The sequence below is a fragment of the Ictalurus furcatus genome, chromosome 2 (assembly GCF_023375685.1).
Source record: "Ictalurus furcatus strain D&B chromosome 2, Billie_1.0, whole genome shotgun sequence".
In the NCBI taxonomy this organism is placed as follows: domain Eukaryota; kingdom Metazoa; phylum Chordata; class Actinopteri; order Siluriformes; family Ictaluridae; genus Ictalurus; species Ictalurus furcatus.
This window is the reverse complement of record NC_071256.1, coordinates 30,023,901-30,047,397: the sequence shown is the minus strand read 5'-3', so window position 1 is coordinate 30,047,397 and position 23,497 is coordinate 30,023,901. Positions and strand designations below refer to the sequence as shown.

The 23,497-nt window shown below is 39.5% G+C and overlaps 2 protein-coding genes across 2 annotated transcripts; both read right to left on the bottom strand.

The window, feature by feature from the left end:
• Positions 1 to 595: 595 nt before the first annotated feature.
• On the bottom strand, positions 596 to 8,603 carry zgc:66443 (uncharacterized protein LOC406856 homolog). The gene is made up of 2 exons (XM_053613666.1): positions 8,337 to 8,603; positions 596 to 2,355 (listed from the first exon to the last, which is right to left on the bottom strand). Exons 1-2 carry the CDS (start codon positions 8,512 to 8,514, stop codon positions 1,352 to 1,354), a joined length of 1,182 nt encoding a protein of 393 aa, XP_053469641.1. The 5' UTR covers positions 8,515 to 8,603; the 3' UTR covers positions 596 to 1,351.
• Positions 8,604 to 17,687: 9,084 nt separating this feature from the next.
• LOC128600893 (proline-rich transmembrane protein 2) lies at positions 17,688 to 22,828 on the bottom strand. The gene is made up of 5 exons (XM_053613652.1): positions 22,149 to 22,828; positions 19,189 to 19,540; positions 18,590 to 18,894; positions 18,206 to 18,338; positions 17,688 to 17,812 (listed from the first exon to the last, which is right to left on the bottom strand). Exons 2-5 carry the CDS (start codon positions 19,448 to 19,450, stop codon positions 17,796 to 17,798), a joined length of 717 nt encoding a protein of 238 aa, XP_053469627.1. The 5' UTR covers positions 19,451 to 19,540; positions 22,149 to 22,828; the 3' UTR covers positions 17,688 to 17,795.
• Positions 22,829 to 23,497: the final 669 nt, after the last annotated feature.

Genomic DNA, 23,497 nt, shown 5'->3' with positions numbered 1-23,497 from the left:
CACTTAGAAATAAACCACATTATGGAAGAAGAATTTGTTATTGTATTGAAAGCTCTTCCCATTAAAGCAGCCAGTTACAGGTTGCACTTCAAGCGGGTAAACAGGTGCAGTTCGTATTACATAACAGTGTTTCTAGACCATTAACAATCATTTAATAACAAAGATACCTTTGAAAGTGGTTTGGAATATTGCAGAGCAGCTGCAGTTTCTTCATTTAAATATGCAGATTATAAGACTTTAACAAAGCAAGTTCCATAAGACAAAGCAAAATGCATTGAAATAATTGCTGAGCCGTGTACTTCTCTCCGAGTTTCCCTCTGTTGAAATTTACATATGTTTTGTGAATTCCCGTTTTAGGGAAAAGGTGCACGAACAATATTTGTTTCATGGCAACATTTCAAATCATACTTGTTCCAAGGTATGGTTGATATTATACTATTACTGTTCTAGCAGCACTGTTAGAAAATTACACACCGCACCTTTAATTACGCTCCTAGCTGAAGTAGAACTCCTCAGACCTGTCCGCTACTTTATAACAAAACAAACTATGGAAATTAATTTAGTCCTATGTTCGGCTCAAAGAGAAACCTCACCACAAAGGTAAAATATTTATTGCATGTTTATTGCAGTTATGAAATGTCTAATGCAATTTTAGTTTATTGATAAAGCTCAACCTTATGACATACAAAGCCTACATCCTTTACACTTTTATTTCCTGCTTTTGGGTGTATATTTAAATATTATCGTCCTAATTTACTGAGCCTCTATGGTGTTCCTATTTGCTACATACCAACCAGAAAAAAAGAACAATTGTTACTAGCTTTGAAAAGACTGATGAAGGACTGTTCTTTAAGCAGGATTTTCACAACTGGCAGATGCACAACACCTCCAAACTGACGTGACGTGGCATGAGAATTAAACCGAGGGGAAACGAGAAAACATAGCAAACGCTGCAGCACTTCTAAAATCCATTCCATTTTGATCTTGAGTTGTAACAAGACACAAATCTTACACATCTTCAGCTGAAGTGCATGGTGAGGTCAGAAAAAAAGAGCAAACTTTATGAGGATATATAGATATTTGATCTTTTTTTAAAACTGAGATTTACATAAAAAAAAAATCATGGGGCAGATAAGTTTATAATATTTATAATGAGATAATACTGATAAGAATCAGATGGACATATCACCGTATGATAAAAAGCGCAAAGTTTTACACAAGGCAGTCTGACTTTTCTAAATGACTGCATGGCCAAACTGTGCGCTTTTGCAAAACACATAATAATATTTTAAAATATCAGGCAGTTCAATACTTCAGAACACCGGGGTTGGTAAGAGAGGAGACGTATAGTCTATGTTTGATTCCGAAAGCCCACTTGCTGTTGACTTTGACTGTCTTTGTCAATGAGGTGCTGCTTTACCAGGTGAAGCTGCAGTGACCTGGCCACAGTGAAGTTCTGGTCACAGAGCGAGCAATTGTAGCGCTCGTCGTAATGTTTGCGTTGGTGTTTCTTCAGCGTGTGGCTGTCACTGAAGCTGCGCTCACAGTGGGCGCACCGGTATGGCCTCTCTCCTGTGTGAATACGCATGTGTCGCCTCAGGTTGCTCCTCTGGCTAAAGCTCTTGGAGCACCAGGTACATAAGTAGGGCCTTTCTCCAGTGTGTGTGCGCAAGTGGCGCCGAAGGTCAGCGGACTGGTAGAAGCCCTTGCCGCACCAGTTGCAGCCGAAGGCTCGCTCATGAGCTTGCTGGTGCATCTGTAGATTTTTCAGTTCTGTGAATGACTTTCGGCAATGTGAACATTTATACAGCACTTCACCGTGGACCTCTTTACTCACGTTCTCCATGCTCATCGTCTGATTCGGCTGAGCCGTGTTGTGGAGCTCTTGTCTCTCGGTCACCTCTGGGATCAAGGCATTATCAAGTCTGCTTGTGCTGGGACTGAGCATGCTCTGAGAGGATTCAGGGCTGTACGAATGACCCGAGTCTGTAGGAAGGTCAGTGTCGGGTAATGATACTGGAATTTGCTTCTCTTCTTGTTCGAGCTTCACCCTGTGCAGTTTTACAACGGGCAACATAATTTCTTGAAGGTTGTTCTCATCTGTGTTCGCAGAAGGGGAATTCTCTGCACTCAAGTCCACATTGAGTATTTTCACCTCGGGATCCGGGTCGTTTTTGCAAACCGGTGCCAGGTCTAGTGTCCGTGGCCTCTTCTTCCCGACTGAACAATCATTTAGCACTTGTGTCTGGTTCACTTCTAGAGATTCCGCTTGGTCCTCCAGGCTTGAGGCCCACTCCTGTTGCCCACATGGCGAGATTTCTTCTGAGCCAGATTTGGAGGACCTTTGAACTGGGTCTGGACAGTGAAAAGAAAAAAATATTGTATAGAAGTTTACATTTACATTTATTCATTTAGCAGATGCTTTTATCCAAAGCGACTTACAAATGAGGAAATACAAGCAAAGCGATATATCAAGCAGAGAACAATACAAGTAGTGCTACCATGCGAGTGCTACCAAAGTGCGCAGAGTAGAGGTGTAAGTGCCAGAGAAAGTTTATTTATTTATTTATTTATTTAAAAAATAATAATAATAATAATGTGGGGGTTGGCATTTAAGGGGTTAGTTAGGTGTTCCCGGAAGAGGTGGGTCTTTAGCTGTTTTTTGAAGATAGTGACAGATTCTGCGGTCCGGATTGAGGTTGGAAGTTCATTCCACCACTGAGGAACAGTTAGTGTGAAGGTTCTGGAAAGGGACCTTGAGCCATGCCGAGGCACTACTAAGCGTCGGTCGTTAACCAATCGCAGACTGTGTGAGGGAACGTAAGCCTCAAGGAGAGAGTTGAGGTAGGAGGGTGCTGTTCCAGACAAGGTCTTGTACGTGAGCATCAAAGCCTTGAATTTGATACGGGCGGCTACAGGAAGCCAGTTACTCCTTTTAAGAAGGAGTAATTTTAATTTCCTTGTAAGATGATAATAAGCAATGAACTCTGGGATATTAACTACAGGTTGCCTTTGTACCTTCAGGTTTACAATCAATTCAGAACTCAATATGGCTGTGTTAATATAGTAACAACATCTTTTAGACACTAATACTCTAATATGCTAATATTAAACTCTAGTATTAGTGGCACCCTTACTGAAAATGAACAAAATTGAATATAGAAATTGAACAACTCATCTAATTAAGGGATATTTTGCTTGTTATCTTTAAACAAGAGCACCCTCTTTGTAGACATTTTACTTTTAAATGTTTTTATTATGGCACTCGTTGTGACCAAGAGATTTTAAATTCCTTTAACCTCATACTTGTAACCCAGGAAACAGCAAAATGCAGGGATAAAGTCAACTCCTTTACACTCACCTCCTGAACCCTGAGAGCAATTAAATTCTATTTTATTCAAGGAAGACAATTTGTTTACGTTTATTTTCAACATTGAATTTGGAAAAGGAATTCTTGGCATTAATTCAAACCCATTTAAGGTATGTGCTGGACGTGTCTTTTCTCCACACGTCTTTGTGGTTTTCATGGACAAGATATTAAGACACAGCCATGGTTGGAAGGGTATCCAGTATGACAAGCTAGAAGTAACAACCCTGTTGTTTGCAGAAGGTGTCCTTTTGGCACCATGCCAACTGGACCTCCGACACACACGAATGTTTCGCTGCTGAATGTGAAGCCGCTGTGATGAAAATCAGCACTTCCAAATCCAAGCTATGGTTCTCTCGCAGAAAGAGTGAGATGCTCCATTCAGGTGAAGGGAGAGACCTTTACATTGTTATCTTGGGATCTTCTTGGGAAGTGAAATAAAAGAATGTGAGATTGACAAACGGATTGGGTCACACTGGTACAGCATTGGGTCATACTTGTACAACATTGGCTCATACTGGTACAGGAGCTCCAACAATACCGCCATTGTTGCAGCTGCTGTAACAGTATGTGATGGTGAAGCAGGAGCTCAGTTTGTAGGCAAAGCACTCTGTTTAAGGGTAGATTTACATTCCTATCCTCATGAGCTGTGGGAAGTGACTGAAAGAATAAAGTGAGTACAGGTGGTGGAAATGAGGTTACTCTGCAGGGGTTACCGGGCTTACTCTCCGTGATAAGATGAGGAGCTCCATAACCCAGGATGACCAGGACAAAGTTGGGGTAGTTTTGGCACTTTAGAAAGATGCCCCTTGGTCAGATCATAGTAGAGCTGTATTGTGCCAGAGGCATGTCCCTCTGGATGTGTTTACCTGCTGGAGAGATTATATTTCCCACTTGGCTAGGGAACATCTTGCAGGAGTTGGAATCTGTGGCTGGGTCTAGAAAAGTCTGGGCTGACGTTCTCAGTCTGTTGTTCTCTTGAAAGTGCCAAAAAAATCTGTAGATCGTGTAATCTAAACAAATAAACAAGTAATATGCTTCTACTTTTACACAGTCCCAGCTCCATGTAAATTGTCTTTGGAGAATAAAACAATAAATCTGTCCAATAGCTATTACACCTTCTGAGTTGTTAGAATTGCTATACCTTATAATGTTATAATACCTAACTTGCACACGATTCTTTATATATCTAGCCTCAAGCTAGGTGGAGGTGTTTGACAATGTTTGAGATCGTAATTAGACTGAAATATCAGAATGTCCTGAAGAGAAATGCATATATAATGTAAACATTATAAGAAAAACATCTTCCCCCAACTAAGCTGTGATTCTATGAATTAACAGAAAGACTGCAGTAGTAGAACAAAGTGGTTCAATGAGCTCGAGTGCTTCAGAAAATCGGTCAGTACTAAACCATTAAGGGCTATGAATGTCAAGGGCAAGCTTTAATGTCAATGTAAATTGAATAAGATAGGGTAATATCCTCTTTCTTTTCCTGGTAAGAGTTGCTGAGTTCTGATGGAGATGAGGCTCGCATAAAGACACAGCAGGAACCCTGGTCTGCACAGTTGCCAGGTCATTCTAACATCCCCTATTTCTTTCCTAATTTACAATTTATTCCAGATTATAGTTATAAAAAAAAAATCCCACAATGTTAATGCACAGTTCCGCATTAAAAATAGAAAGAGAAAAAAAAACCCCACAATAATGGCATGTGAAAAAGTTTGGACACCCTTCAGATCTTAATGAACACATTAGGCCTTAATTGACTTATTAGGATTTGTTACTCAGGTCAGGAACTGTCATTATGAATAACAATTCCAGAGCTTAATAAATTCTGACTCTTCAAACCTTATGCTAAACACTCAACAACAAAGGGCTCCTCTAAGCAGCTGACTGAGGATCTGAAAATGAATCGAATTGATGCCTATGAAGCAGGGGAAGTCTATAAAAAGATATCAAAGTGCTTCCAGCTCACAATTTCCACTGTCTGAAACATCATTAAGAAATGGCCATTTAGTGGAAATGTGGAAGTCAGGGAAAGATCTGCAGGACCAAGAAAACTGTCGGATAGAGCTGCCAGCCTGCTGGGAAGAAAGGCAAAGCAAAATCCCTGGATAACACAAGGACCTGCAGGAAGGTTTAGCTGAGGAGTGGTGTTGCACCATTGTGCAGTGTTGCACAAATCTGATCTGCATGGATAAGTCACCAGGAGGAAGTATTGTCTGTGACCTCATCACAGAAGTCAACATACAGTATGAAGTATGCAAAACAATATCTACATAAGCCAAAGGCTTTTGGAACCTAGTGCTGTAGACTGAAGTGCGATCTAAAGTAAAACCCGAACACTTTGGCCATAATCGCAAAAGATTTGTTTGGAAAAAAGGGCAGCATTTAATGAAAAGAATACCTTTGTGACTGTTAAGCCTGACAGTGGATATATTAGTGGTAGTGGTACAGGAAGCATTGCACAGGTAGATGGTAGAATGGCTTTCAGAATATGTCAGCAAATTCTGGAAACAAATGTGAAACAGTCAGTCAAGAAACTGAAGCTGAAAAGAGATACATACCTCAAAATCCACCATGAACAACTTCAAGAAATGTAAGCTGAAGCTTTTAGAATGGCCCCTCACTGTCCCCTGACAGAGATCTTAAACATGCTGTTAAACAGGATGTTAAGCAAGATGGCCCAACTCTTGAACTAGAAACTGTTTGGTATTCTGCAAGGAACACTGGTTGAAATTTACTAAAACAAGAATACGGAGACTCCTAGCTGGCTACAGAAAGTGTTTGCAAGCTCTGGTATGTACCATAAAGGGTGTTACTAAGTAATGACTTAGTAGGGTGTCCAATATTTTGCACATGCCACAATTATTTTTTTTTTCTTCATTTTTAAAAAGTTATCAATTGCAGAAAATGTTATTTTTTTTAAATAATAGTTTGCACAGAGGTTGTCTTTACTTATTTTTAATAATAAAATCAACAAAATATGTAATTTGGCCAGGGGTACCCAAATTTCTGCATACAACTGTACATTCATATGAGTGCTCTTGAATCCTTGCACCTGATCAGTCAGAATGTGTTGGTTTTTTTTCATTTTCTATAACAGCAGTAGTGCTGGCTGTCATTTAAATCGCCTGTCTATATTGATGCGATTGTCATTGTAATTTGTTGTTGTTTTTATAGTAACAGCTAATTTACAAGGACTTGTATGGCTGCACATTATCTAAGCCTCATAATAAATGTATTCAAAATGTCATTAATATGTTGACGCTTTTTAAAATAAAGACCATTTATGGAAGGAGTCTCCAGTGTCAGAGGTTTGGATTGGTCAGAAGGTTTTCTGCAAGGGAGTCAGTAACCCTAGGAGTTTGCACATTGCAGATTCTATCTATCAGAACAAGCTATGCCTCTTTTGTATTATTAACTTTGACAGATATATAATAAGAGATGATGGTGAGCATTGGCGAAGTTTGGTGGGGGGGAGGGGGGGGAGGGGGGGAGGGGAGGGGAGGGGAGGGGGCATTTGCTTGGCGTTGGCGCGAACAACCCTGGGCCCACCTTTGAAGATTTTTTTTGTAAATTGATTTTCTTTTTTAGTAAGAAAAACATAGATCAAATGTCCATTCCATGTTGCAATTTGTTTACATATGACTCATTTCCCTTTAGAGCAGTAACAGGCAGAGAGGATTTTTAGCCGTCTGAAACTCATCAAAAGTTACTTGCGGTCAAGCACGGGTGAGTCGCGGCTGTCAGATTTAGCACTGCTCTGCATCGAAAGGGAAGTTGACATTGACAAGGAAGTCACCAGATTTGCCAATGAAAAGGCAAGGAAGATGAAGCTTTAAATAGCCTAAATGGCATTTGTTGTGTAGCCTATAACCTGGTTCAGTAATGCATTGTTCTCATTTCCCCCCTTTGAACATGTTTAATGAGTTCGTTCAGATGCTCGTTTTTCTTAATCAGACTGTCTGATTGTTTAGGTCGGATAACATAACAGGTTAGCGCGGTCAATGGACTTTTAAGTTATCTGTTTGTTTGTAGTTGGTAATACTGCACTGTTGTGTTTTGGTCTAATCTAGGCCTAGTCGTTGCTGAACGCCTTTACTCTTTTGTTTTGTTTTGTGAACTATTATGACCCTAAATGGAATGTATTGTTTTTGTAAACAATAAATAAAACAATAAACCCACGATACTGACCGTTTGTGATTTGAAAGATTGCTGAACACAATACCCAAGCCTAGCCTACACTGTTTTGGTTTGCCGATCCCGACTGTTGAATAGATGCGTGTGTGCCCATTCATGTTTGAGGTTGCATTTACTACCACTATTATTTTTTAATATACAACAAGATATTATTAATAAGGAGGCTCTGAACATTTCTCACCTTTGCTCCGCCTCTGCTGGTGAGAGAATGACTGTTTATAGCTGCTATAACGTAAGTGATAACAGGAACTATCTAGTCTCGTGGATGTACCACAACATTAAATGCAAATATAAGCCGTTATTATTATTATTATTTAGTAATTGTTGCTATCACAGTACTCCATATTGGATTATTTTTCTATAACTGCATGCTCCATCGTGTTCTATCGCTTACTTAGGACATTCTGTAATTGTAAGATGGAGTAATTAACCATTTTAGCGGGTTCTCTGGCAATGGCGCATTGCGCAATGTTGCCGGTCCTTGTCCAAGAAAACGGCGTTAAACCTTTTTAGCGTGGTACTTCTTTCTTAAAAAGTCGCGTCGCCTTGACGGTCGCTGTGAAGTCACGTGACATAAACAAGCGCTTTAATTGGTTGACTGAACTCGGAATGCGCGAGCTCTGTTGCAGTGGAGTCCGCTGGGATTTCAGCCAGGTCTGATTGTTTTCTCACGCGATGATGCAGTTTCTAACGCGGTTACTCCTGACTTCCTCTAACGGACCTCACGAGGCACGTGCGCGCCGCTCGGTGTTCACGTTGCATTTACCTCGCAGTGTAGTGAGAACCTCTCGGAGTTGCTGTTTGAGGTTTTCGTTTTCGATGCGTGTCTGTGCAGTCTCTGTGCGGTAGTCCGTTACCGCGGCTTCCACCGCCTCCAGAATCTCCCGAACAGTCACAGCCAGCCGCTCCATCAGATACGAATTTAACATCTCTAACTTAGACATCTTATTTTTGTTGTTGTTTAGTTAAAGGTGAAGGATACACCAGGGTGGCCTTTGGCCGCTGAATCAGTGTGTACCACTGTGTCAGCGAGAAGCTTCACTCACCGAATCACTTCCGGTTGTCAGCAGAACGTATTTGTGGCATTAATAATGTACAAACACCAGGGGGCGCCCTGTGTGTGTGTATACATGTACACACACACACACACACACACATATATATATATATATATATATATATATATATATATATATATATATATATATATATATATGTGTGTGTAAATAAATATATATATATATATATATATATATATATATATATATATATATATATATATATATATATATGTATATGTATATCATAATTGTCCTCCACTCTTCCATGCAATATTCGTTCAGTTGCAAGATGTTTGAGGGTTTTCTTGCATGTACTGCCTGTTTCAAATCCCCCCACAACATTTCAATGAGATTCAAATCAGGGCTTTGACTAGACCAGGGGTTCCCAAACTTTTCCAGGGCAAGGCCCCCCAAATGGCATTAACATTTGACAGAGGCCCCCCCTTTTGCAAGATGTCTTTAAAACACATTAAAAATACAGACTTCTGAATATATCCCCCTTTTTTATTATTAATAATGACATCTTACATCTTTACATTACATTACATTAGGAATTAATTGTGTGTGTGTGTGTGTGGTTGTCTGAAAATGAGAAAGAGAAAACATACTAGCGGGAGGGATGGGCTTGGTGGCTCCGACCAAATTGTTGAGGCCCCCCGGCGGCCCCCACTTTGAAAACCACTGGAGTAGACCATTCCATAATCCTCCATTTCTTCTTTTTGAGCCATTCCTTGGTGGATTTGCTAGTGTGTTTAGGATCCACTTTCGGTTCAACTTCAACTTTTGGACAGATGGCCTCACATTATCTTCAAGCACTCTTTGATATGATGCAGAATTCATAGTTGAATCAATGAATGCAAGCTGTCCAGTCTCTGAGGCAGCGAAGCAACCCCAAACCTTAACATTTCCACCACCTTGCCTCACAGTTGGTATAAGGTGCTTCTCCTGAAAAGCTGTCCGACTCTAAACAAACAACTCTATCTTTGATTAATCTGTCCAGAGCACATTATTCCAAAAGGCCTGGTGTTTGCCTATATGCTCATTGGCAAACTGTAGCCTTGCCCAAATTGTTGCCAGAAAGTTGGAAGCACAGAACTATCTATGCTTTGTGCTGTAGCATAATGATTTCACTTCACTGTATCTAAGGAGTCCAAACCTGTTCCAGCATGACTATGCCCCTGTGTACAAAGCAAGCTTCATGAAGACATGATTTGCCCAGGTTGGAATGGATGATCATGAGTGGTCTGCACAGAGCCCTGCCCTCAACCCCACTTAACACCTTTGGAATGAACTGGAACACTGACAGTGCACCAGGCCTCCTCACCTGACATCAGTGCCTGACCTCACTAATGCTCTTGTGGCTGATTGGGCTCTTCCTGGTTTTAATTGAGCCCAGACAGATCAGGATGACCATTACGATATCACATCTAATCAGACTGGTTTTGAGGGTTGGGGCGGAATTAGACAGGTAGTCCATCAGAGATAAATAGAGAGTTGAAGAGTGACCTGTGAGAGTAATGGTCCTATACCTACGTCAGGTCTCCACTTTCATTTAGTCTTCAGTTCATATTACTGTCAAACTAGAGGCCTGCAGCTTGCCAAACACTAGGGAAGGGACACAACCTCTCCCACTTATATCAGATTAATTGATTGGGTAATTTGATTAGAATATATAATTAAAGCCCAGTAGGTTAATTTATTTGTGCTCTCAGGCAGCTTGTTCATCTCCTTTATCCTTCTGTGACATTTTCTAATCAGTGGCCCTTTGTCTCTGCTCTCATGCCATTGTGTGATGGAGAGCACGTCCACAGCAAAAAAACCTGGTTGTCATGAAGATAAAGTGGGAGTGAAAGCACATGCATGGATATGGGTAGTTTGGGAAAAAAATATTTATTATGATGCAGCTGAATCTCAAAAGGAAAACATAATAACCCCAGCTAATAAAAAAGCTAAGTCAGGTGAGCTATAAAGGCTGAATAGTAATAGTTTATACAATATCATTTTAAACTGATAACTATGAAAATAAGAATGTAGTGTTAAGTGGGGTTTGGTGTTGCTAATCATCATACATGTGATTACATTGCTCTTCTGCTTTAATTTATATATTAATATTTGCAGCTAAAACCAATATTATACGAAACACTAAACATGACCCCATTTATAGAGCAGACTGTCACAACTGGACAAGATAGGATGAATAAAAAAATATATATTTATACCCAGCCCTCCCTTTTTTTTTCTCCAGACCACTTGCCTCTTAATCTTCATTACTGATTATCCATAGGTCAGTGATCATATATACTTATGTAGGTTTCTTATATGGCACTATTGAGCAAAAAAGGATTTTGAGGTAGGTGTGCTTCTATTGTGTGCTGACTGAGGCAGTATTTTCTCTCCTTGAGTATAAATCTGTACTGTCTTCCTCCCACTTTATCCTCCAACTCTCTATCCCTATTATCTCTGTTTTCTCTATATTTTCACTTTCTCCATTTCAAACCCCTGCGTCACCCTTCAACCATCACCATTTACAGCATCCAAGCCCAGTCCTGTCCCAATTTTTCTTTTCTTTTTTTCCTTTTCCAGCCACACTGGCAGAATCTTTTAATTATTTATGCGACTTTAAAATTCAAGTGGGAGAGATCACTAGCGTCATAGTACACTCCTTATGCACATCCACATTTTCTCAGTCCCTCACTCCTTTCTGTTCCTGACCAACTGTTGCCCAGGCAACTGAAACATCCTGGAAGTGCATGATGTAGTGGGAGGAGAAAAAGGAGCGAGAGAGAGAGAGAGAGAGAGAGAGAGAGAGCGCTACTTATTGAGTGGACAATCTGAGACCTCCATTGGTACTCAATTTTCATTTGTAAACACTTTTTTTGCTAAGTTATCTGAGAAATGTTTTTTTATTTAATTGGAAAAATAATCTAGATCTAATTGGAAAAGGCAGATCTAGATCTCTCTAATTAGGCACTTGTAGTACACAACATATATGTTTCTTCCATTTGTTCTACATTTGATACTAATACTGAATAGTTGCAAGTGTAAGACAAAAATAGGCTTTTATTACCTTGAAAGAAGTGGGCAAATCATTTTATTACCTGACCTATCGGACAAGTCAAATGTCAAATGTACTTGCCCAGACCCATGTTTTTTTAGCTAGGTTTAAAAAAAAACAGCAACTAATGCTCAAAATATGCATACAAACTGGAAAATATATCTTATATTAGCAAGTAAAAATATCTTAAATATAGTAAAATGTATCTAGTATTTCATATTATTAAGATTAGAATGAACTCATTACAAATTTATTAAACCTATTTTTCCTGTTTTTATGGCACCGGGCAGTTGTAAAAAGCATTTCACTGCGTGTCATTCTGTGTATGATTGTGTGTGTGACCAACAAAATTTGAATATTTCCAGACAATGTTTCCAGCTTGAAATAGTCTTGTTCTATAAGCAGATAAGTTTGCTAATTTTAAGCGTTTAATCTTAGAAAGAAGCAACATTATCTGCCAATAGAATAAGAACATTTTAAGCTTGAAATTAGTAAAAATAATAATAATAATAATAATAATAATAATAATAAAGTCTACAAATAAGGTTAATAATCTTATATTTGGTTTATTGTAATGTTCTTACAAGAAATATAGACTCCAAAGTTTGCTGGTACAATCCAGAATTTATCGGACCATCATTAATGGCAAGCCATCCTGAACCAGAGGTAGTTAAGTGGCCCCAAACCATGATACCGCCATGCTTCACGGTTGGGATGAGGTTCTTACTGTATGTTGGAATGCAGTGTTTGCTTTTTGCCAAACATAGTGCTTTTCATTTAAACCAAAAAGTTCTATTCTGGATTAATTTCTCAACACAACAAGAGGCTTCTGGCTTATCCATATAGTCTTGAGCAAACTCCAGGCCTCAGTGTTCTTTTGGAGAGTAGTAGCTTCCTCCTTGCTATCCTGCCATGCACACCATTCTTGTTCAGTGTTTGCCTGATGGTAGACTCATGAATGTTGACCTTACTCAATGCAAGAGTGGCATGTAGGTCCTTAGATGTTACCCTGGGATTCTTTGTGGCTTCCTGTGATAGCATTCACTATGCCTTTGGAGTGATTCTTGCCGGACGACCACTCTTTGGGAGAGTAACAGTGGTGCTGAAATTCCTCCATTTGTACATCATCTGCCTCACAGTGGATTGGTGGAGGCCAGACTCTTTAGAAATGGTTTTGTAACCTTTTCCAACCTGGTGAGCATTGATAACTCTTTTTTTTTTTGAGGTCCTCAGGAGACTCCTTTAATTGAGGCATGGCACACTTCCATAAACCTGTGTAGTGAAGACCAGACTTTGATAGTTTAGACCCAAGTTTATGTTCTTGGAAGATGAAAGGATTTGTTTAATTGGGTTCTCTTGATCTAGTTTTAGGACTAAATGTCCTTAAGTTTATGAATCAGATGAATGTCTGATTACATTTCAGGTCAGATTTATGCAGAAATACAGAAAATTGTAAAAGGTTCACAAACTTTCTAGCACTTCTTGGCATTTTATCTTTGTATATGTTTAGGAATACAGACGTCCTTTGTTCAAATCTATAAGTACAAAGTCAAAAGACATTATATATGTAAATGTGAAGTGGATGTACCATGCACTGGAATATTAAATAATAAGAACAAAAGTGTCTGAATACTTATTTCCCCTCACTGTATCATTTTTGTGTGTACTGTACAGCATTTTGCTCAGTTGTCATTCTGTCCACATCCCTTTGTGTTCCTGATTCTAAAAAGTCTAGCATTTAGCCATGCTAATTAATTCATCTAGTAGAATTTTTTTTAACCACTCTGCGTCCTTAGTTCATGTAGCACAGAAAACAGAAGAGTCATGCAGGCCATAGCATAGAGGAGCTTTGGTTAAACAAGCATGTCAAATGAAAGGTTATCTTTTGCAAAAGTCAATAAGGAGTAGAGTTTTTTTTTTATTTTTAATTTAATTTCTCTGGTTGCTGGCAGAGTGGAGAACAGAAAAATGCTGGTGACTGCCATATCAGCAGCCTAGTGAACCAACTCGAACGCTTGGGCATGAAAAAGAACAAACAAACCTGATAGCCTGGACATGTAATCTGCTTGTCCTGGATGCTTGGGAGTCCCATTAGAAATCATTATATAAATACAATACAATAATTCAATATTTAATGGAACGCAAACATTTTTGATCGGCTCTGTACATGTACACCATCTCGCACGGTATTTTTATTCCACACAACACAGAAGTGCCACTAATGAGGAAGAGTTTATTAATGCTCACTGAAATATTATTAGTACCAGTCAGGACTGAAGCAAGATCAATACATAGGGCTCCATCAAAGGCCTTGTTCTACATACTGTGTACATCACATATTGTTGGTTAAAAGCAATCCGTTAAGGCATGCACAGGCAAGTCTGCACAAAGTCAGGATTATAGAAGCAGTAGGGTAGTCATAATGCAAGAAACATTAATTTCATAGAGAGAGAGAGAAAAAAAAGCATCAACCTCTGGCACTGGTGGCTTACCCAACATAAGGGTGAGATTATGCAGGGTGAGATTATGCAGTGAAGGAAAGTAGACTCACTGAACAAGAAGGACAAAAAGAACTGGTATAGAGTGCTTTTTTACATTGTCCTTTAAAAATGCACATTTTAGTGAGCTGGTGTCACTGAAAGATTAGATGATTCCTCCTTCTGAATGTCACTAAGCAGCATGTGGATTCTGTAATAATCTGTGTACATGTGAGGTCAAAGTTCACACCTCAGAAATGTACCAGTAAAACCTGACAGCCAAACAACTGACTGCAAAGCTATGGTGCATATAATACAGTATGTACAGTACTGTGCAAAAGTCTTAGGCACATGCAAAGAAGTGCTGTAGCGCAAAGATGCCTTCGAAAATAATGAAATGAAATGTTTCTACATTAAAAATATACTTTAAAGAGCAGTAAACAGTAATAAATGAAACTAAGGCAATATTTGGTGTGACGACCCTTTGCTTTTTAATTTAATTAATAAGTGTTATTGAGCATCTTGCAGAACCAGGCACGGTTCTTCAGGAGACTTTGACTATCGCACTCGCTTCTTATTTTTGCAGCAAAACCCAAAAACTCTTCGTCTGAAAAGTGGCCTCTTACATAATATGCTACTTTCTTTACTGACATACAAACATTTTTCTGTAACATTTCATTTGGTGCTGGAAAACTAACGTTTGGGAATCTAAACTGTTTTTTGTACTGACTCGATAACGTAGACATATAAAAGAATAGAATTTAGGAGAATAAAATAAAAATCTATAACAAAGTTTGTACTAAAAAAAATATAATAAAAAAAATAGGGTGCCTAAGACTTTTTGCACAGTCCTGTATATTTAGTTCACTCAGAGGCAACAATTCTGAAGTACATAACCGTAAAAATATGTTTAAACGATAAATATAGTATAACAATAGAATGTGTGAAATCACTGTCGTGATAACAGTCATGAAATTGCATTACTAACAATCTAATATTCGTCAAAGAATAACGCATAGGCAGAAGGTAGCAGTACAAATATATACATATAAATATGTACATTAGTATTTACATTAGGAAAGCTAGCAGTGCAGGCAGAGTAAATATCTTCAGCCAGTTAAAGCATTTCAAGAGAACAGAAACAAGGCCAAGGTTCTCACATTGCTGCGCAGCATGTTTCGGATTAATGCTAATTAAAAAATCGGCATGCTACAGGTTATTAATAGTTGAGGGAAGCAAAAGAACTGAACAAAATGGTACACGATTCAACTCATAATAGAAGTTGCCATTGTTAGGTAAAATGTAGCAAAAGATTCAGTCCAACACAATTTCTGCCAATTCATTCATTTCTGTCACCGCCACGTTTTAAACATGCACATTGATAGATTTTGTCCACCAATAATACAGAACGAAAAAGGGTCCCTGAAAATGATGTGCTAATGCATAAAGTATTCAGCTGTCAACTGACCTCCAGCTGCATTCAAGCCCAGTCTTAGTCCCAGTTCATTGGTTCTGAAAGACAAAAGTCCAGAATATTTGCCAGGTGCTTACTCTAGTGCCACCTTGCCCTCTAGTGGACAAAACCTCATTTGTGCAGCTCTCAAACCTCAAATATATAACAGGCAGCCTGCATGTCACTGGACCCAGTATGTGGTAATGGTGCTTAACAATGCTGTACACCTTGCCGTATACAGGGGTTTGTTTTTAATATCATGTATTTACAAAGTGCTACAAAACAAAGGACTTGCCTTTTAAAAACCTTCACAAAAGATTAAAAAAAAAAAAAAAAAACCCACTCATCACTTCACTTATTATCTTACGTCAAAAAAGCCATTACACTGTAAACATCAACCATGTAAAACAGGGGTCTATGAAAAAACTGCAGTATTTTTTTTCAACAATTAAGTGAGAAAGAGTTCACCCAGGAAGTAGATTTAGATGACGCTCCCATGACACTCATACATAATAAGATGTATATGAAGTGATATACCACATTTTTGGGGACTGGGATATTATGATTATAACTCAGGAGTATCATCACTTACCTCTCTCTCACACTCTCTCTCTCTCTCTCACACACACACACACACACACAAAGGTAAATATCTTCTGATCCAAAAGAGAAAAGCTAAAAAGCTAGCTTTCAGAGACTTGGCACAGATTCTGTTTTGGCAAAGCTACCCAAAGCGAAGAGAGAAATCACACTGTTGAGTGACAGAAAACGAGTCAATCAAGGGAACAGACTCAGCTGTGTCGATTTTGCATTTATGGGATGTGATTGTGCAGGCTGATACTGGTCTTGTAAACATTAAGATCATGTGCAGTTACACAAGCTAAAAAAAAACCCCTGACAATAACACTAACTTAACACTTATTCCTCTTCACCGGGTTGCACTGGTGGTCTGGGAAGTCTGGGAAGGGAAGGAGAGGGGGAAAGGGTGCAGGGGAATACTGCATAACCCCCTCCTTTGTACATACTCACTCAGTCACACACACACATACGGCATGTTTGCATCCTTCTCTACTGCAACTCCGTGCATCTCTCCATCTCTAGAGTAGCTTTTCATCAGCAGTTTGCCACCTCCCTCCCATCCTCCCTCCCTCCCTCTCTCATCTCTCCATCTGTGTGAAACAAAGGACTGCAGCCCAGTTCAGCCCTGCTCCCCCTCCCTTCTCCCTACTCCCTACTCCACACCATCAACACGCTTTAGTTACCGTCAGTCGGTCAGGAAGCTCACGTCTGTGCTGTCTGTTCGAGTGTGTTCACCTACATGCGCTTATCTGACACAAATCCACCTCTGATAATGTGCCAAACATTAGTGTGTGGCCATAAATACATATCAAGAAAAGGAAAGCAGAGCAGGAAATACACTATAGGAGTGCGCATGCGAGTTTCTTTTATTGTCTTGCTCCTTTGGGATTTCGATCGTGTCTAGTAGAGAATGCTGGATGGAGATTCTGCTCACGTTTCCTTTTTGGCTATCTCTCCTTCATCATTTCAGTAATTGCCTTTTCTGCCATTAATCTACATTAGGTTTAAAATGAGCTATTCTCTTTATCTATGAATCTGATATCTTTACTCAGAAAGTGTGTAACATTGGTAGCAGAGGAATAGATCATTTGTCACATGTTCTCTACCCAAAGTGCCTTCAACAAACATCTTGCTCTTTTATTCTTTCTCTATTTCTGTCTCTCTCTCTCTGTCTCTCTCTCTCTCTCTCTCTCTCACACACACACACACACACACACACACACACAAAGGACTTTAGACAGGAAATTAGATCATACTGAATGCCTCTTTGCTGACATCATTTAAAAAGCAATTAGTCCTTTTTGCTGAAAAAAAACCCCCATAAAACATGCATGTTATGATTCCGCTGGCTGCAGTCATTTATACCTCCATTTAAAATGCTGGGGAAGTCTTCACTCCTGATTTTGCTGATTTTGTTCCTACAGATGGAAAGGGGGTGTTTGGTCTCAGGAACTTGATGTATTGTAGAAAAAAAAACGAAAAATCAATCTTGAGGTGCTTCAGTAATATTTGGAAATGCAGGGTGAGAGGAGAACGATGGTCATCATGGATCAGTTGGTTGGTCAGAAATTCCTCCTGGGTTTGATTGTCATGACTACCCTCAGGACTTTAATATCACTGAAACAGATGGAAGGAGGTTTGTTAGACATAGCACAAACAGCACAATACTCCAAAAGGAAGACTAAATGGCAAGAATATGATTAATAATAATAGAAGGAATATTATGAAGACACTTCATAATATATAACACATTCACTCACAACTATACGTCAAATGATAAGTGGAAAAAATGCTGAATTTGGGGAAACACGAAGCCGGTTCAGATTTGAGCATATTACTTTTTATAATCATTGAAATGAAAAGAAAAAAAAACCACAAGACTGCACTTGACATTATCTGCTGAATAAAATTTGCATTATATAATTTTCCAATACATTCCAGTGGATTTCTTTTTAACAGTTAGTTTTTATTTTACCAAATTACAAGAATCATATTTCACGTGAAACTCACGTCCCCAGTTGATGACAATGGTGGCAGCAATGATGATAACTCCGCCCACAATAGAGACGATTGAGAGGACCTTTGCGTTGCGGCCAAGACGCCGCGCTCCATCAACGTTTCCTTGTTGCAGACTGTACCGAGACTGAGGGAGAGAACAAGAGTGGAAAAAAGGTAAGAAATGTAAGATGACGGAAAAGCACGCAAGAAGAAAATGAGAAATGATGAGGTTTTTTTAGTAGATTACAGAAAAACCAATGTAAGGGAGACTGCTTAGTATTCTGAAAATAATACAAATTACACATGAATGTTAGCACACACACTTCATGGAATATCAGCCATTCATCATGAAATGAATCAAGAATGCTAATCCTACATGCTTTTAAACAATTATACCATAACAGAGAAGGTCAAGCCGACGATGTTGATAGGCCAGAGAGGGCAGAAGCAGGCAAGAATGGCCATTATAAGGTAATCGTTGGGCTTGGTGCCATCTCCTCCACTCTCTGTGGCAGCACTGGGCTGGCGGCTGAGCGAGGGCCGAGGTGACCCAGCATGGCTCATTGAACCTGAGCGACTGCCGAGGCGGGCATGGCCATTAGCATGAACATGGCCAGACTTAGCATGATGATGACGAGGGGGAGAAGAACGGGATAAGGTAGGAGGAGAAGCCTCGACAGCATTAGAGCAGACTCCATTACCTGTTCAGGGAGAGAGAAATGACAGATATGAAAACGAAGGCGGATTGATGATAAAAGAAGGAATTTGTTGGGCAGTGCCAAATATTCAGGATGTGAGAGAAAATATTTGGTAGAGGGACAGGTTGATGAAGAAGGGAAAAGAGGGGAAAAGATGGAAAGAGGGGGATAGACATTTTTCAATGGGTCAATCACTCTGATTAAGGAAAAATGTTGCGAGGTTAGTACATCATAGCATGGCTGGGGTGCTCAGTAAATGACACGAAGAAGGGGGCATGCAAAGATTTCAGTCTTTACTTGTTTCCATCTTTTCATCGATGACTGGCAGGTGGTCTTTGGACAGGCCATTCAACTGGACTGAGCTTTCTGGAGCAGGAGTGGACTCTGAGTCAGTGGGTGGATCTTGATGCTCAGTCTTCACTGGCTGAGAGGATATGGGGGTCTGGTCAGACCAGTCATCTGGTTGTTGATTGGTCAGTTGTTCATTTTGTTGCTGCTCTTCTTCCTGCCCTACACTTAGAGCAGCAGTTGGTGCGTTGGTGTCTGTGTTCAGAGCCATCTTGAAGATGCAGAATTTCCAAAACGCCCAATTTGTTTTCAAGCTAGTTTACAGTGCAGTGTTATGGCCGTGATATGTTGTCTGACAAAACTGTGGAAAAGAATTCAAGAATTTTAATGAATTGAATCTTTTCAGTGTTAACACAGGACATTGGATCTACAAGGCACTAGACCATTACAAGGCTGCGGGCTGTTGGGCAACATTGCATCAAAGACTGCCATTTAACAAATAAATCAGTGCATGAGTCGGTGTATGGTATGACTACTTTATTCATTTTAGGCTTACAGAGGGGTGCGGCTTGTTGGTTGGAAAGGGAAGGCCTGTCAATATTTTAATTTCAATTGCAGTTCACCACACAAGTAGCGGGGGCATCTTACAATTACGAGACAGTGTACTAATGAACAGACCTATACTGAGCACAGCGAGTCTACTGAATCTTTATAGATGGTTATAAATTCTGTACTGATTAGGATCTTCGGAAGAAATTGTATCAGCTTTCTGGACACCAACCAGTACAATATACATGCACACATACCATCTCCATAGCTACGAAAAGGAATTGGCTGTAACTATGTCCGTCATGAAATCATATGGAGGGGTCTCCATGGTTATCACCATTTCCACTGACCATCTCCTCCACCATCCCTATCCCACACCCAAGTAACTATTTCTGTCTCTCTGCCATGCACAAACCAATCCTGCATTCTGATCCAGGATCTCTGGTCTGGATGAGAACCCCTGTCTTTAAGAACCATTTCATAACAGAAAGATCTCTGCATTTTGCGAGGTGAATTGCAATTTCAATGAAGACATCGGCAAGCGTTTCCCTTCCGCCAACAGATCCCAGCCTCTCTGTTAAAACAATGTATTCCTCATGAGGAAAGATGCACAGCTGAGCAGCCCTATTCCAAATTAAGGGCAGAGCTAAATACTGGGTCAGAAAAATGTCAACAAAAGACTAAAAAATTAACAAAGCAGCCATATCAAGTGCATATTTACAAGCTACAATCTTATATATATTACAAACGACTGCTTTTCCAAGGCATCATTACACGTCTAGAAATACTTTTCAACACCACAAACTGCACCTTTAAAATTAAAAAAGGCTGATAGTGGTCTTACAGTAACAACAAACCTGACAGTCCAGCAAATAAATTATTCAATAGAGAGACTAGTTTTATCATATTGCATGCCAGCGAGAGTTCATAATGAAATGGCCATGCTGCTGTTTCAGTTTTTTCTAAGTGTGGCTTTTAAGACAAGCTTTGTTCTGTCTCGTTTATTGTCCCCTTATCCTAACCTGACACTATAGTAAAGCTAGTGCACCTGCTTCTCCATCATAAAATATTGAAACAAGAAATCACAGGGAAAAAAAGGTCCACAGAAGAACAGACAGCTGGCTGCATCCTTCTCCCATCATTCCTGTGCTCTAAAAGCAAGTAAATCACATCTCAGCTTTAGCAGATTGAATCCAGAGTCTACTCCTGGGCTGCAAAATTTTGTATTTTTTTATTTATTTGTTCGCTTTTTGCAGGAGAGGTCTTTGAATCTCTTCTGCAAAGACCTTTTGTTTGCCTCACTAGACAACATCTGCTTTGATAGTCATCCGAATATGCCATCAGAACCAAATTACGCCTTAATTTGTGGCCTGTGATTAGGTTCATATTACAAGTGGTTCATAATTACTTTTGGGTCTAAGTGAAAAGTGCATTTGGCTATAAGGTCTCAACAACATTTTCTCTGCTACACCCAAAACAGTGCACAACATAATCTACTTTATCTTCATTATACCTCTGAAATCAAATTAACTTCAGACCCTACTATAAATACTGTATTGCTCAGGACTGTATTGCCAGGGAAGAACGTCTGGTTAAAACAGTGATCTGTTTTATTTGGGTGAAGGAAAGAGCTAGAAGGCGGGAAAAAAAAATCAGATGACACACCTATCTCAAAAACCCTAACGAAAAATTCCCAGAAGAAATGCATAAAAACAAAAGCCTAAAAATCCCCTGTGCACATATTATAAGCCAAATAAAGCAAACAAATCAAACAAAGCATTACTAGAAGCAAAAATAACATACAATGCTTGTACAGTTTAATATCACTGATCAAGTTCTTTCTCACCTGCTTGTCTTATATTGATATATAGGCTACATCCTGGATGGGAATACAGCTACACCTATACAACGACTGCTGTGCGTTGCCATTGACGACAAGAGTTTAGGATATTTTATACATTTGGTTTTTAAAATTAATAGAAAATAAATAAAGAAAAAAAAAACAGATGACATACCCGTCTTAAAAGCCTTAATGTCTACACCAGTGCACATTCCAAAAACTCCATAAATAAACAACTCAAGATTTAAAAAAATATATAAAATGGCACAAATTTGCTTGCGTAATGTTAAAGCTATCAGTATGATTTACCTACAGTGAAGTTTTATATATATATATATAAAATCCATATGATCAATATGATATTATGGATGTATGAATGATTTACCTACAGATTTACTCACAGTATGATTTACCTACAGTGATGAAGTTTATATATAGGCTATAAAATGTAATATTATGGCTATATGAATATTCAGAGAGACGCGTAAACGCGTGCACACCCACGGTAAGCAAGGCGTCTATACACTGGCCTCAAACGAGCTCGATGCGCAAAAGACTGAACGGAGACATGCAGACCCACCTTTTCTAGTGCGAAGCGTGGGAGAATATTCCAGTGCCTCTTATCATGTTGGAATAAAAGTAAAAGGAAAACTGTGAGGAACTTGGCACAGGGATGCTTCAATTCACTGAGCGCCGGATCGAATTGATGAGAAACTGTGAGACAGGCTGTATTTAACGACTGCGCTTCTCGGTCAGCACCACTCTCACTGCGCGGTGTGTGTGTGTGTGTGTGCGTGTCGGAAGATAGGGCTAGAGGGATGGGGAGTGCTCGCGTGCACAGAATAGGTGCTTTTAGAAGCGGGTGGTGGGGGTTTTGTGGTGGTGGTGGTGTGTGTGTGTGTAGGGAGGGTGTTATGCGGTATTCCCCCTGCACACTTTCCCCATCTCCCTCCCTTCCTAGATTTATCAACTGTGTGTGTGTGTGTGTGTGTGTGTGTGTGTGTGTGTGCGTGTGTGTGTGTGTACAGAGCTCTTTTATTATTCAGTAACACTACAGTGCTCGGTTGTGTCCCAATTCCTATATTATATTATGCTGATTACCTGATGTAAAATCTCATGTATAAAAGATAAACTTGATCTCATGTATAAAAGATAAACTATACATAATATATGTAGATATACATAAAGGAGCCAAGTGAGATATGAGATGATGACTAGAAGATTATTTATTCTGCAAGACTAAATGCAGAATGCACAAGTACGGAAGAGATCCTCGATGCTGCCACGCAAGAAAGGATTCCCATCAGCATCTCATTATGACAAGAGAAGATACTGGGTTATTACGAGTAAACATCTCGTTATTATGAGAAAAACAACGCATTACTACAAGAAAACGTGTAGTTCCTATAAGACAACATTTTGGTTACTACAAGAAAACATTTCAGAATTGTGCAAAAAATATCTTGTTACTGCAAGCAGGACAACATGTTACTGCAAGACAACATCTTGTTACTGCAAGCAGGACAACATCTTGTTACTGCAGGACATCTTGTTACTGCAAGCAGGACAACATCTTGTTACTGCAAGCAGGACAACATCTTGTTACTGCAAGACATCATCTTGTTACTGCAAGCAGGACATCATCTTGTTACTGCAGGACATCTTGTTACTGCAAGCAGGACAACATCTTGTTATTGCAAGGAGGACAACATCTTGTTACTGCAAGCAGGACATCTTGTTACTGCAAGCAGGACAACATCTTGTTACTGCAAGCAGGACAACATCTTGTTACTGCAGGACATCTTGTTACTGCAAGCAGGACAACATCTTGTTACTGCAAGCAGGACATCATCTTGTTACTGCAAGCAGGACATCATCTTGTTACTGCAAGCAGGACAACATCTTGTTACTGCAAGACATCATCTTGTT